Source organism: Bos grunniens, chromosome 23 (genome assembly GCF_055505025.1).
Source record: "Bos grunniens cultivar Pamir isolate PY7600 chromosome 23, Bosgru_T2T1.0, whole genome shotgun sequence".
In the NCBI taxonomy this organism is placed as follows: domain Eukaryota; kingdom Metazoa; phylum Chordata; class Mammalia; order Artiodactyla; family Bovidae; genus Bos; species Bos grunniens.
The window spans coordinates 29,740,244-29,754,767 of NC_141187.1; the positions used below are offsets into that span (position 1 = coordinate 29,740,244).

The following is a 14,524-nucleotide window of genomic DNA, read 5'->3' on the forward strand; positions in this document are numbered from 1 at the left end:
AAACTGTTTCAATTTGTCTCTAACAATAGCCGTAGGAGCCTAGGCAAGCTAACTCCGCAGAACTCTTATTTCTGGTCAGAATGAAGTGAGAATACGAATGCAAAAGGTCCTCCTAAATTATTCCTGTGAAATTGTCTTGTCTTAGTATGAAATTTAGCAAAATAAAAATTATCATTCTGTAGCCCTTCAAAGACCTCGGTCAGCCTTTAATATGGTTAACAAAAGAGTTCTCTCCGTTTGCCTAGATATCTTTACTCTAGGAAAATGACCTCAAAGTGTCCATCAGGAATGGATTCTCAGGGAGGAAATGACATGACTTCTAGATGAGTTAAATCAAAAGGAAATGAACTTCCATTGTAGTGAGTCCTCAAGCGCCACGCCTACGGGCTATTCTCCAAACTGAAGTCTTCAGCCACGACTGCAGCCCGCAACCCTTATATTTCTCATGAGTCAGCGGACACCATTTCTGGGAGGACCGAGAAGGCGCTCTGGCCGCACTACATGCTTAGGTCGACGACTGTGATAAGCCCCTCTATCCGCTGCTGGCATCCAGACTCTGTGGTCGCAACTTGGAAATATACGCGGGAAGTGGGTGGTGAAACCGCAGTGGGTTGTCCCTTTGGAGCTGCCCAATCGAAGTGCGCCATTCAGTGCGCCTCCGCGGCTTCCGATTACCGCCTCGCCCAACGGATCTCAGTCTCCCCGGAGAAGCCGCCCCTTTGAGCCGTAAGGGGGCGGGTCGGGTCGGGTGGGGCTCCGGCTTTGCCTCCGCGTTGGATTGCTCCGTCTGCTTGCCGCAGGGCCGAGAAAGACAAAGGCTTCAGCCAATCAGCTAATCGGCCCCTTCCCCGCTCAGGCACTGGCACCGCCCCTGTCGCAGCCGTTACTGGTGGCGCGCGCGGGGACTCAAAGTAGGTGAGTTCTGGGGGGCCTGGCCCACGACTCCCCGGATGCCATCTTGGTTCTCCCGGAGGGCGGGAGGGGCGTGCCTTGGGTACGACTGGGCGGAGGATTCTTGGAAATTTGCTTCTCGGATTATAACCCTCATCTTCACTTGACGGCCCTCCCTGAGTTTAGGTATGAAGACACTGGGAGAGGTTGGGCTCTGAGGGAACCCTTGGGATCGAGATCAAAGATGAAGGCCCATTGGATTGGAGCCGAAGGTCATGGGCGCCAGCTGACTTCGCCATCATGAAACGATGTTAACACTTTCTCCGTGGAGGTGTCCCACTTTCCTTACTTGTCAACATTTTCCCTTTAGGGTAGCATCTTTCAAATTTAGTTCCCACCCATACTAGTTTGACTTTTCATTTTATTATTTTATCAGGAGAGCAGAGTTAATTTTACGTTTGGCTCATGAATGTATTCGGAATACCTCTTGTGGTATCTGGTACACAGTAACTACCGTTGAATTAACATGATGGACCCTTGGGGGAAAAGACAGTTCTAACTGGTCCAGTTCTCAAGGGGGATGTGTGAGGCAGAAATGGAATGTAATAGTTACACTATGGTGACACCTATTAGGATAATACAAGTCCACCCACTACCGTGAAACACTTAGGATACATGGGTAATAGGGAAAAGTACCAGAACACAGAGAAGACTAAAGGCAAGGCTTTGCTGCGAAAGTGACATTTGAGCTAAAAGGATGGATAGGAGTTGGATCACTAGGGGCAACGTCCTAAGGAGCTAGCTAAGGCCTGCAGATGTGAGAGACAACAGGGACAGTGTGTTAAGAGATTAAGGAGAAGGTCCATGTTGAAGAACCACAGGCTTGGATGGGGTGGCGGTGGGACACACATTTCAGGAGATGAGGTTCTGATCTTTGAGGGTCTTGCTAAGGAGTTTAGATTTATTTTATCCTATGGATGTGGAAAACCATCAAAGAATATTAAACAGGAAGAGACATTATCTGAGTGAAAGTCACTCAGTCTTGTCTGACTCTACAGTCCCTGGAATTCTCCAGGCCACATTACTGGAGTGTGTAGCCTTTCTCTTCTCCAGGGGATCTTCCCAACCCAGGGGTCGAACCCAGGTCTCCCGTATTACAGGCGGATTCTTTACCAGCTGAGCCACAACGGAAGCCCATTATCTGAGTGATATTAGACAAATCTGTTAATCCATCCCTGTTGCAGTTTCTTTATCTGAGAAATGGAAAGTAAAATAAGGAATTTTCTGGCAGTCCAGTGGTTAGGACTCCGTGCTTCCACTACAGAGGGCAGGGGATCAATCCCTGGTTGGGGATCTAAGATCCCACATGCTGTGTGGCCTTAGTTGGGGCATGTGGGATATAGTTCCCTGACCAGGCGTTGCACCCTGGCCCCCTGCATTGGGAGCACAGAGTCTTAGCCATTGGACCACCAGAGAAGTCTCTCAACTCAGTTTTTGTTTGTTCATTTTGTTGTTGTTGTTTTTTTTTGTTTGTTTTTTGGCCATGCAGGATCTTAGTTCCCTGACCAGGGATGGAACCTGCACCCCCCCAGCAGTGGAAGTGCAGAGTCTTAACCACTGGACAACCAGGGAAGACCCTTATATTTCTGTACTTGGAACTGTGTAAAATGTCTTTCTTATTCTGTGTCATGGTCAAAGATATTTCTTAAATGCGTCAGAAAAATAACAACAGAATGATTGGCAGAAAGAGAAGCACCAGCCTCCATAGCTATCCAGGAGACTGCAGTAACCAGTCTCCTCCCTGAGGCTGTGTATGTGAGCCACTGAAGGAAGGGATAATGTGTTTTTTTCCCAGATCATGGAAGACACCCAGATTTTAAACTGGGAAGTTGAAGAAGAGGAGGAGGTTGAAGAGAGACCCAGTGAATCTCTGAGGTGTAGCTTGGAGCCCCTAGGGCAGCTGCGTATCTTCAGTAGTTCCTACGGACCAGAAAAAGGTCAGGAGTAATTTCGTGCTAAAGTGCTGGTATAGGCCTCTTATTTCTGTGGGGAGGTAATGGGATGGTTGCAAGCTTAGATATGCATCTGTGAGGTCTGAAAAAAATGTCTTACTGGGGATGGAAAAGCGGGGATGATTATCTGATTGCTCTAGGCAAGAGACCTGGACTCCATGGGGATGATTTTACTTTGTTAGGAGAAGATGAAGGAATTCAGATAAAAATCCAGTGAGGTCTGGAAATGGAAGGTGGTGATGTTTTGCACAACAGTGTGAATGTACTTGATGTCACTGTGCTATACATTTAAAAATTGGCTGAACGGTAAATTTATGTATGCTGTGCTGTGCTTAGTCGCTCAGTCGTGTCTGACTCTTTGTCATAGACTGTAGCCCACCAGACTCTTGTCCATGGGATTCTCCAGGCAAGAATACTGGAGTGGGTTGCCATGCCCTCTTCCAGGGGATCGTCCCAACCCAGGCATCGAACCCAGGTCTCCCACATTGCAGGCAGATTGTTTCTAGTCTGAGCCACCAGGGAAGCCCAAGAATACTGGAGTGGGTTGTCTATCCCTTCTCAAGGGGAGCTTCCTGACCCAGGGATCAAACCGGCATCTCTTGCATTGCAGGGAGATTCTTTACCAGTTGAGCTACCTGGGAAGCCCAAATTTTCTGTATATTTTACCACAATAGAAACAATCCATTGTAGATGGATGGAATGCTCACTATGAATAATGCATTGCATATATTCTTTATTAGCTAGTTACTCTAGGGCCTTTTATTTCTCTAATGCATGGGGGAGACCTTGAGTGAGTCGTGGGGAACTTTACAGAAACTTTTTTCTTAATAGCAAGTTAGGATTATGGCTTTGGGACTCACCTACCTTTCTAATTCTTAGACTTCCCACTCTACCTGGGGAAGAACATGATAGGCCGAATGCCTGATTGCTCTGTGGCCCTGCCCTTTTCATCAATCTCCAAACAACATGCAGTGATTGAAATCTCTGCCTGGGACAAGGCGCCTGTCCTCCGGGATTGCGGGAGCCTCAATGGCACTCAAATCCTGCGGCCTCCTAAGGTCCTGGGCCCTGGGATGAGTCATCGTTTGCGGGACCGGGAGTTGATTCTCTTTGCTGACTTGCCCTGCCAGTACCATCGCTTGGATGTCCCCCGGCCTTTTGTCTCTCGGGGCCCTCTAACTGTAGAGGAGACACCCAGGGTACAGGGAGGAACTCAACCCCCCAGGCTTCTGTTGGCTGAGGACTCAGAGGAAGAAGTAGGTAAGTTTGTGTATCAGGAAGGTGGGTGAGGAGACAGGGACGGTGAGTGTAAAGCTCTCCACTTACTCCTTTCTACTCATGACAGATTCCCTTTTGGACAAGTGTGTGGTGAAAGGACCAAGGACCTCCTCTTTGGCAACAGTTGTTCCAGAGAGGTGAGTGTCAAAGGGCCAGGCATCTGAGTCTTCAAGTGGATGAGGAAGCAGGGGCTGGAGGAGCCATCTCTGGGAGAGCTAATTACCATCAAAGTCTGGGCTGGGGAACCACACATACTCCTTCACTTAACTGAATTTTTACTGAGCGTCTCATGTGCCAACTAGAGAACTAATTACTAGAGACAGAACAGCAAGTACTACCTTGAGTCTGCTCTCAAGGAGTTTCTACTTGAATGGAATATCCCTTCTGGGGGAATCGATTCTATAGGTTTCTTCTCTTCTCTTCCCTTCACAGTGATGAAGAAGGGCCTTCCCCTGCCCCAGATGGGCCCGGGCCACCTTCTGCCTTCAACTTGAACAGCGACACAGATGAGGAAGAAAGTCAGGAATCAGGAGCAGGGGAGGCCTCTTCAGCTCCCAGAAGAGGTACCGCTGCAGAGACAGAACAGCCTAAACCTGTCACAGCCGAAATCCAGATTGAGAAGGATCAGTGTTCCGTGAAGGAGAGGAACAGGGACACAGAAATCGAGAGGGATGTGAAGAATGGGGTGGTTCCGACTGGAGTGATTCTGGAGAGGAGCCAGCCTTCTGGGGAGGACAGTGACACAGATGTGAGTGATGAGAGTGGGCCTCCAAGAAGGCTTGCTGGGGTCCGTCCGAAAAGGGCCTGGTCTTGTAACTTCATAGACAGTGATACTGATGGGGAGGACAAGGGGATCCCTGCTGCCCCAGCAGTGGTTCCCATGAAGGAGAGGCAGATCTTCCACGAAGCTGGTACACAGAGCCCCCAGGCACCTGGTGTGGCATGTCGGCAGGAGAGCCCAGCTGATGGTGATACAGATATAGAGGAGGGAGAGGCCCCCCTGGACAGAAGCCAAGCCTCCATGGTGATCGACAGCAATACAGACGATGAGGAAGAAGTCTCGGCAGCACTGACACTGGCACGTCTAAGAGAGAGCCAGGCTGGTAAGTGGAACCGAGATCCAGATGCAGAAGAGGACAGGGCCCAACCAGTGGCCCTTCTGGAGCGAAGCCAGGCCTCTGCTAGGGGAGACAGTGACACAGATGTGGAGGAAGAGGGGCTCCCAGTGGGAAGGAGGGGAATGGTTCCCAAGGGTCACATGGACAGGGAATATTCAAAAAAGAGCCAGCATCCTCCCAGGGACAGTGATACAGAGGGGAAGAAAGATGAGAGCTCTCCGGGGGTCCACCTGGAGAGAAGCCAGGCCTCTGCACAAGTGGAGGACGAGGTCCCACTGGGGCCAGCTGTTGCACTTCCGGAGAAACATCAGGTACAAGGCATAGTGTGGACACATCACACCGATGCGGAGGCAGAAGGGGGCCCGGCACAGCTCCCCGTGCTGCGTCTAGAGGAAGCCCGGCCTCCTCTAGCTGGGGACTGTGAGCTGGATGCGGAGAACACATCCTCAGCAGCAGCTGGTGTCAGAAAGAGCCAGCTTCCGGCGGAAAAAGATGCTGGGACCACGTGGGCCGCAGCCATTCCTGAACAGGACAGAACACTTGCCACCAGGACCCAGGGTGGGTCATCCATGGCACCAGGGGAGCAGGACCTTCTCCCGGTCTCAAGGGAAAACCTAGCAAATCCGGTGGTGGATACAGGCACTCCACGGGAGCCCCAGCCACAGAGAGAGGGGGCCCAGACCACCACAGGAAGGGAGAAAGAACCACATGGGAATAGGGCCACAGACTCTGGAGAGAGCCTCCATGGTAAGTGCTGGCCTTTCTTCCTCCTTGGAGGCCTGCGATAAAGAATGCTTCTAGCTTCTAGCATATCTTAGTTCATGTGAGCTGCTATAACAAAAGACCATAGACTGGGTAGCTTATAAACAACAAGTTTATTTTTCACAGTTCTAAAGGCTGGGAAGTCTAAGATCAAGACACCAGCAGATTCAGTGTCTGACGAGGCCCTGCTTCCTTCTTACAGATAGCCGTCTTCTCGTTATGTCTTCACATGGCAAAAGGGCCCAAGGGAGCTTTCTGGAGTCTTTCTCTCATTTTTTCTAAATGACTTTATTTTTGGCTGTTCTGGGTCTTCTTTGCTGCGCTGGCTTTTCTCTAGTTATGTGGAGCCAAGGCTGCTCTCTAGTTGTAGTACACTGACTTCTCATTGCAGCGGTTTCTCTTGTTGAGTACGGGCTCTAGAGCTCAGGCTCAGTAGTTGTGGCACACAGGCTTAGTTGCTCCAGGGTATGTGGGATCTTCCTGGATCAGGGCTTGAACCTGTGTCTTCTGCATTGGCAGGCAGATTCTTTATCACTGAGCCCCGGCTGAGCCTGCACTAATACCATTCATTGCAGGCTGCGCCCTCATGACCTAGTCACCTCCCAATCACCTCCTAATGCCCTCACATTGGAAATTAGGTTTCAACATAATTTTTGGGGAGACACAGATTCAAGCTATTGCATAGGATTGGGGCTGTGGAGAGAACTATAAAAAAGGAGTTAGGATCACCTCGGTTTTTTAATTATCCTGCATTCCTCCCCACCAGATTCTGAAGATCTGGACCTACCAGCTACCCAGTGCTTTGCAGACAGAGAGAATCAGAGCCTGGAAGGTGAGGCCATCTGTGTTGTGTGGATACTGGTACAAGCAGGAGCTGGGAGATTAGACTGGTGGTCCTTGAAGGATGTCAAGGCTGGCATGGGCAGCGTAGAAGACTGGGAATGGGCCCTCAGAGTTCTGTGGAGAGGCAGTGCTCAGGCCATGCTTTTTTGTGCAGCAGCCCCCAGCATGGAGGATGAGCCCACCCAGGCCTTCCTGTTTACTCTGCCCCAAGAGCCTGGCCCTTCCTGTTGCAGCTCCCAGGCCACAGGTATGAGAAACTCACGCCTCTTCCGTGCCCTCAACTTGGCATCCGTATTTCCCCTCTCTGTACCTGTCTTTATAGCCTTTGACATTTTTTTGCTGATGTTCCTCCATCTCGTCAGAAAAGAACGCTACATTAAGTCAGACCCAGAGAGCAACTACTCTAGCAACTAGTTTAAGTTTATCTTAATTTATGTATTTGGTTGCACTGGGTCTTAGCGGCGGCACACAGGATCTTTAGTTGCAGCACGAGGACTCTTTACTTGTGGCATGTGGGATCTAGTTCCCCGACCAGGGATCAAGCCTGGTCCTTCTACATTGGGAGCTCAGAGTCTTAGCCACTGGACCACCAGTGAAATGTTATGGCTCTCTTCCTTATTCCCAGCTTTCCTTTAATAACTCACTTAAATTTATTATGCATGAATTTGTCTTAATCTTTTCTCAAGCTGTTACCTCTTCAACCTGCATCCCTCTCTCTCTGACTCTGCTTCCAGGTTCCCTGAATGAGGCATGGGAGGTCTTGGCGACACAGCCATTCTGTCCGAGAGAGTATGAGGCCTCCGAGACCCAAACCGCTGTCACCCTCCTTGACACCCGTGCATCTTGCCCCCCTCCATCTAGGACAGCACAGCAAGAGCAACATCCAGAGAGCCCAGTCCATGCAGAAGCACTGGGGATGGAAGGCAGAGGGATGCAGACTGTGGAGAAAGACATGGGTACCCAAAGAGAAACAGCAGAGAGGGTGATCCCTGAGGGAGGGCCACCGCAGAATGAAACCAAGAAACTGCCCTCGGAAGGAGAGAGGGAAGATGTGACGGGAGAGGAAGAATTAATCGGGGGGATACAGGGTAGAGAACAAAATCAGGTGTTAGCTAGAGATACTCAGAGCCAAGAATCTGACAAAACAGTGAAAAGTGCAAGTACTGGAAGGGGAATGGAGATTGTAAAGTTAGAAACTGAGACACCCAAGGAAACACAGGAGAAAGAGAGAGAAAAGCAGACTCTCGCAGGGGAAATATTTGAGAGTGAAGCAGGGAAACTGGTAGCAGAGAGAGAGAGTGAGGTAGGTGGGTTAGAAGTCAAGGGACCCCAAGAGCTACTGGACAGAGGCCCACAGATGAGGGAGACAGAGGCAGGGGGCCAGGACCAGAAAGTCCAAGCCTCTGGTCCGCCATCAGAGCCTGGAGCAGGGGCAGGAGACCTTCAGGGATTTACTTCAGATCCAGTAGCTTCTGGGAGCCAGGCAGGTGGAGGAAGGGGAGCCCCAGGGAGCCCCAGGAGGCAGCAGAGAGGTAAGTGAAGGTAGAGGGGAGCCCAAAGTGGTTCACATCCCTATGATAATTGACTCCTAGGTGACTCACTGCTTAGACCTCAGCTGTTTGTCTTTCCCTCTGTCCAGGTGACTTGAATTTCGAGATGCCACCTGCTGAGAAGGCTTCCAGGGTGAGAACTGCTGTCTCTACCCCCACCCCACTCCACAGGTCATCTCTACATTGCCTGCACGGCCCCTTCCCCTGACCTTGCTTTCATCTACTCCTTTCCTTTTCTTCTTACTTTTCTTCCATTTTCACTGCTCCTTAGTTAGCTTCTGTCTGTCTAACTTGACACCTGTTATTTTCCATATCTATTTCCCAAGTTCTGTCTCCCTCTACCCGTCTCAGAACGTTCCTTTTTTCATGTCCCTTCCCTCCCTTTTTTCTCCCAACCATCCTCTTTATTACTATTGTCCATATATGGCCTTTTGGGGCGAGGTCTTTGGGAAAGAGGAAATTCCAGTTCTAATGGAACTAATAAAATTCGAATTCTAATTCCAGTCTAATGGAACAGACAGAAAGAGAAGTGCCATGAGCACACTGTCTGAACAAGTATTGAGAACACTATCCAAGTCCTCTCTCCCTTCTCTCTGCCTCTTCCTCACGGGCTTCTCTTTCTCCCCAGGGTGATCAGGAATCCCCAGATGCTTGTCTGCCTCCTGCAGCGCCTGAAGCCTCAGCCGCACTCCCAAACTCCCTCATCTCTCAGATCCAAAAACATCCCGCACCTCAGTCCCTCCTTTTTCCCTCTCCAGCTCCTTTAGAACTGCCTATTCCCAGGACCAGACGAAATGAGAGTCAGGAAGCTCCAGAGACTCCCTTCTCCTCAGAGCTGAACTCTGTCCACCCAGAACCCAAAGTCAGGCCCCAGGGGTCCTCTCCAGTTTCTTCTCTACCCCTTGAGCCCCACCCTGCCACCCCCACAGGCCAACCTATTGCCCTTGAACCCACATCTGGGGTCTCTGGGAGCGGGACACATAGTTCCTTTGATGTAACTGCCTCATCAGTTGTCCCCACAGCCCTTGCACTGCAGCCGTCCACCTCCACAGACCAGCCTGTCACCCCTAAGCCCACACTTGGGGCCCCTCGGGGCAGGGCACAGAGATCTTCTGTCAAAACCCCTGAACCCAGTGTCCGCATAGACCAGCCTATTGCCCCTGAGCTCACAGCTAAGGCCACTCGGGGCAGGGCACAGAGGTCTTCTGTCAAGACTCCCAAACCAGATAACTCCACAACACCCAAGCCCCAGCCTTCCACTTCCACAGACCAGCCTGTCACCCCCAAGCCCACATCTCAGGCCCCTCGGGGCAGGACACCTAAGTCTTCTGCCAAGACTCCTGAACCAGCTGTCCCCACAGCCTCTGAGCTCCAGCCTGCTGCCCCTAAAGACCAGCCTGTTGCTCCTGAGCTCACATCTAGAGCCACTCGGGGCAGGACACAGAGGTCTTCTATCAAGACTTCCAAACCAGATACGTCCACAGCCCCCAAGCCCCAGCCTTCCACTTCCACAGACCAGCCTGTCACCCCCAAACCCACGTCTCGGGCCTCTCGAGGCAGGACACCTAGGTCTTCCACCAAGACTCCTGAACCAGTTGTCTCCACAGCCTCTGAGCTCCAGCCTTCTGCCCTCACAGACCAGCCTATCACTCCTGAGCTCACATCTAGGGCTACTCGGGGCAGGGCACAGAGATCCTCTGTCAAAACCCCTGATCCAGTTACCACCACAACACCTGAGCTCCAGCCTTCCACCTCCACAGACCAGCTTGTCACCCCCAAACGCCCATCTCGGGCCCCTCGAGGCAGGACACGTAGGTCGTCTGCCAAGACTCCTGAACCAGTTGTTCCCACAGCCTCTGAGCTCCAGCCTTCTGCCCCTGCAGACCAGCCTGTTGGTCCTTGGGCCACTCAGTGTAGAAGACATAGGTCTTCTGTCAAGACCCCGGAACCAGTTGTCCCCACAGTCCCTGAACCTCAGCCTTCTACTTCTAAAGACCAGTCTGTCGCTCCTGAACCCACATCTCAGGCCACTCAGAGCCAAACACATAGGTCCTCTGTCAAGACATCCCAGCCAACTGAACCCACAGCCCCTGACCTCAAACCTTCCTCCCCCACAGACCAGCCTGTCACTCCCAAGGTCATAGCTCAGGGTGGTCCAAGCAGGACACGAAGGGCTTCTACAGCAAGTGCTGTGCTGGTTCCTACTACCCCTGAATTCCAGTCTCCAGTCCGCTCAGAACAGCCTCTTTCCCCTGACCCCATCCCCGAAGTCAACTGCAGCCTGAGGCCGAGGGCCACTAGGAAACATGGGTCTCCCACAGCTCATGTTCATGAGCCCTGCACCACACCCCCTGAACCTAACTCCCGCTCCTCAAGGAACCAAACACATGGGGCAATGAAGGCAGCCAAGCCCCTTAGCACCATTCCTGAGCCTGCCTTTGCCCAGCTCCCTGAGGCACCGCCTCACACTCCCCAGATGCCAAAGGAGGAGGCAGCTGATGGGTCAGGCTTCACCCCAGAGCCCCAGCCTAGGGCCTCTCAAAACCGCAAGAGGCCTTCAGCTACTGCACATTCACCTCCACTTCAAAAACGGCTCCAGAGAGGGAGAGTCCCTCAGAAGGCAGCATCCCTTAAGGAAGAAGAAAATCCAGCAGTAAGGCCGAGGAAGGAAGAGGTAAGGAGAGGGCTTGGGGCCACGAAGTTAGGAAAGGGCCTGGGGGCTCGGAAACTTCCACCAAGTTCTCTCTCAATCCCCCAGGGTGTAGTGATTCCAGGTCCAGGCAAGAGAAGGAGAGAGCAGACAGAGGAAGAGTCCCAGGGAAGACCGAGCCGTAGCCTGCGACGGACCAAACCTGTCCAGGAGTCCACGGCCCCCAAAGTAGAGGAGACGGGCCACGGGGCCTCATGGGAGGTGGAGATGTGGGAGGACGGAAGGAGACCCAGGGGATTTGAGGGAGGAGCTGGTTGCTGTACCAGCTCAGGCTAACCCCCTTCACAGGTGCTCTTCACGGGCGTGGTGGATGCTCGCGGAGAGAGGACGGTGCTGGCCCTGGGGGGCAGTCTGGCCAGCTCAGTGGCTGAGGCTTCTCACCTGGTGACTGATCGGATCCGCCGTACGGTCAAGTTTCTGTGTGCCCTGGGCCGGGGCATCCCCATCCTCTCCCTGGCCTGGCTGCATGAGGTGAGAAGCCAGGAGATGGTGACAGACTCGCAGAGACAGTGACAGGAGAAGGCTGCTCAGGTGAGGCTTTAAGAAGTGGTGGGAGGAGCGTGGCTACAGGAAGATGAGGTTAGTGAAGCAGAAGGCTTCATTCCCTGAGCTCCCTATTGTAAACTCTATACAGAAGAGCTGGGTGAAGGGCTGGGCTGAGCTTTGGTGCTGACCTTTACCGTCCTTAGTCCCGCAAGGCAGGCTGCTTCTTGCCCCCGGACGAATATTTGGTGACTGATCCTGAGCAGGAGAAGAACTTCGGCTTCAGCCTTCGGGAGGCCCTGAGCCGAGCTCGGGAGCGAAGGCTGCTGGAGGTGAGGCTGTCTTCTGACCCCCGGTTCAGCCATTTCCCAGCCGTCCACAGCCTCTCAGAGAATCTACTGTCTCCACTGTTTCCTCCCTCCTAGGGCTATGAGATTCACGTGACCCCCGGAGTCCAGCCACCGCCACCTCAGATGGGAGAAATCATCAACTGCTGTGGAGGCGCCATCCTGCCCAGCATGCCCCGGTCCTACAAGGTAGGGGTGGTGTGCTGAGGGTCTAGAGAGGTGGCTAGAATGGGTACAGGTGAGAGGAGAAATGGAGGTGCAGCTGGCAGCACGGAGCAGTGAGAGGCTGGGGAAGTCCTGTGGTACAAGAAACGGGTGGAGAAGAGGGAAGAGGTCTGCTGGTTTTTTTTATAGTTACAGTCTTTTCAAATGTACACAAAGGGAACAATGCAGCGAACCTCCGTATACCAATCACTCAGATTCAACAGACTAATTTAGATGTTGCTGCATTTGCTCTGTCATTCCCTTTTTTTCTTTTTTTTTCATTTTGTTCGCTGAGGTTGTTAAGGGAATCTGTAAACATCATTATTATTTTTTCCTACATACTTAAAATATACATTTGTAAGAAATAGGCACATTTCTGTATAATCAATCACATGTCGCTTTTAGTCAATAACAAAATTAAGTTGTTTTCTGTCACTTTCATAGTCCATTAATCAAATTTCTCCAGTCATCTGAAAGTGTCTTTTTACAGTTCAAGTAAGGATTCAAGCAAAGTCCATGTATTGCCACAATTGCTGTATCTCTTAATTCACTTTTAGTCTAGAGCATCCACCCCAACCCACCCAGCCTTTTTTCTGCAACTGACTTCTGGCAGAAACTAGGTCAGTTTTCCTTTAGGATGTCTCATGGTCTGGATTTTTCTGTTTGCTCTCTTGTTATATCATTTACCTTGTTTTTCTATCTTCTGTATTTCCTATAAATCATAGTTCATTTAAAAAGCTTGAACAAATTCAGGTTCAACTTTCTGGCAAGAGTTCTGCGTAGACAGTGTGTGCCATGTGACTTCCCATCAGGAGGTATTATCTTAGTGATGCTCAGAGTGATCAATGAGTCCTGAACCTATTTCTTGGATTCTTTTTCACCCCTGACTTTCTCTTTTCGCTCTTTGTCTTTCTCCAGCCTCAGAGGGTCGTGATCACATGTTCCCAGGACTTCCCTCGATGTGCCGTTCCATATCGGGTTGGGCTGCCTGTCCTCTCACCCGAGTTCCTGCTGACGGGAGTACTAAAGCAGGAAGTCAAGCCAGAGGCCTTTGCCTTCTCCACTGTGGAAATGTCATCCACCTGAAAACCCCACCCTGGTACCCTTTTCCCTCCCGGACCAATACAGAAAATGTTAGAAATATTCAGAAGAAAGAACTTAGGGCTTTAGAAAAGATTGGGGTGTCTGATCTGATTTGTCTTGGAACATCCGTGGGGCCAAAACAGGCCTTTTGGTAAACAAAGATAGGGAGATTGGGAGCCATGGGTTTTCTTAAATGGCCATTTAAAATTGGCCAGTCCCAGGCTCAGATATCTTAAGTCACTGCTCATATTTAGCTGGCCGGATGTACCGATTGCTTTGTGGCACACACAGTGTCCTGCCTCCTGTTTGGAAGCCATTTACTTCTCCTCATCTTTTCTTTCTGGGATTCTTACTCATCCTGTACAAGATAGTGAAAACAATTTTAGTGTCAGGAACTTGAAAAGATGCTTGGAGTGAGTAAGTTTGAGGGTGGAGTTATGGAACGTCCCTAAAATATTTTCCTTTCTCCTTACCCCATCTTGTTAGAAGCATCCTTTAGCTTTGACATTGAGCTAATCTCTGCAATTTATCTCTTTTTTTTTTGGCTTGCTTTTCTAGTATTTATAAATTTAAAGCCTAGGCTTAATGTCTGTGATAAATAAATATTCACTCTGTGCCTTATGGTGTAGTGCAGTTTTATTTTGTAAATCTTAAAAGTTGGTTGATTATAAGGATTTGAGGAAATTAGAACCCATATGCATTGCTCATGGGAATGTAAAGTGATTCATCCACTGTGGTAAGCAGTTTGACAGTTTCTCAAAAGTTAAATATAGAATTACCATATGATCCAGCAATTCTCATAGATACACAGCCAAAAGAATTAAAACAGATGTTCAAACAAATACATCTGCACAAATGTTCATATCAACACTTTCGCAAGAGCCGAAAGATGAAAGCACAAATGTTCATCAGCAGATGAATGGATAAACAAATTGTGGCATATCCATACAATGGAGTATTATATTCAGTCATAAAAGGAGATGAGGTACTAATTGTGCTACAGTATTTTGAGGATGAACCTCAAAAGCATGCTAAGTTAAAGAAGTCAGACACAAAAAGTCACATTGTATGATTCCACCTGTTGGAAATACACAGAATAGGTAAGTCCATAGAGACAGTAGGCAGTGCTTGTCAAGGGCTTTCGGGGAGAGAAGATGGGGAGTAATTGCTTAACAGGTTCATGGTTTTATTTTGGGGTGAAGAGAAAATGCTTTGGAACTAGATAGAGGTGGTGGATGCATAC

General features: G+C 50.3%; 1 protein-coding gene across 25 annotated transcripts; it reads left to right on the forward strand.

The window, feature by feature from the left end:
- Positions 1–507: 507 nt before the first annotated feature.
- On the forward strand, positions 508–13,902 carry MDC1 (mediator of DNA damage checkpoint 1). 25 transcript variants are annotated; one of them, XM_086369507.1, is made up of 16 exons: positions 711–915; positions 1,078–1,222; positions 2,747–2,888; positions 3,783–4,163; positions 4,249–4,318; positions 4,614–6,046; positions 6,828–6,893; positions 7,059–7,151; positions 7,639–8,436; positions 8,544–8,587; positions 9,083–11,128; positions 11,213–11,332; positions 11,453–11,635; positions 11,854–11,979; positions 12,073–12,183; positions 13,117–13,902. In XM_086369507.1, the coding sequence occupies exons 3-16, from the start codon at positions 2,750–2,752 to the stop codon at positions 13,282–13,284; spliced, it is 5,778 nt and encodes a 1,925-aa protein (XP_086225633.1). In that variant the 5' UTR covers positions 711–915; positions 1,078–1,222; positions 2,747–2,749; the 3' UTR covers positions 13,285–13,902. The 25 variants fall into 25 exon arrangements, with proteins under 25 accessions (XP_086225654.1, XP_086225645.1, XP_086225657.1 ...); XM_086369515.1 differs by having other exon boundaries at positions 7,639–7,860; XM_086369521.1 differs by having other exon boundaries at positions 4,614–5,284.
- The last annotated feature ends 622 nt before the right edge of the window (positions 13,903–14,524 follow it).

Coding starts and splice junctions, on each gene's coding strand:
- MDC1 (XM_086369506.1), top strand. CDS start 2,750: ATGGAAGACACCCAGATTTTAAACTGGGAAGTTGAAGAAGAGGAGGAG. Junction 2,889..3,782: donor TTCCTACGGACCAGAAAAAG/GTCAGGAGTAAT, acceptor TCTAATTCTTAG/ACTTCCCACTCTACCTGGGG. Junction 11,636..11,853: donor CCCTGGCCTGGCTGCATGAG/GTGAGAAGCCAG, acceptor TACCGTCCTTAG/TCCCGCAAGGCAGGCTGCTT.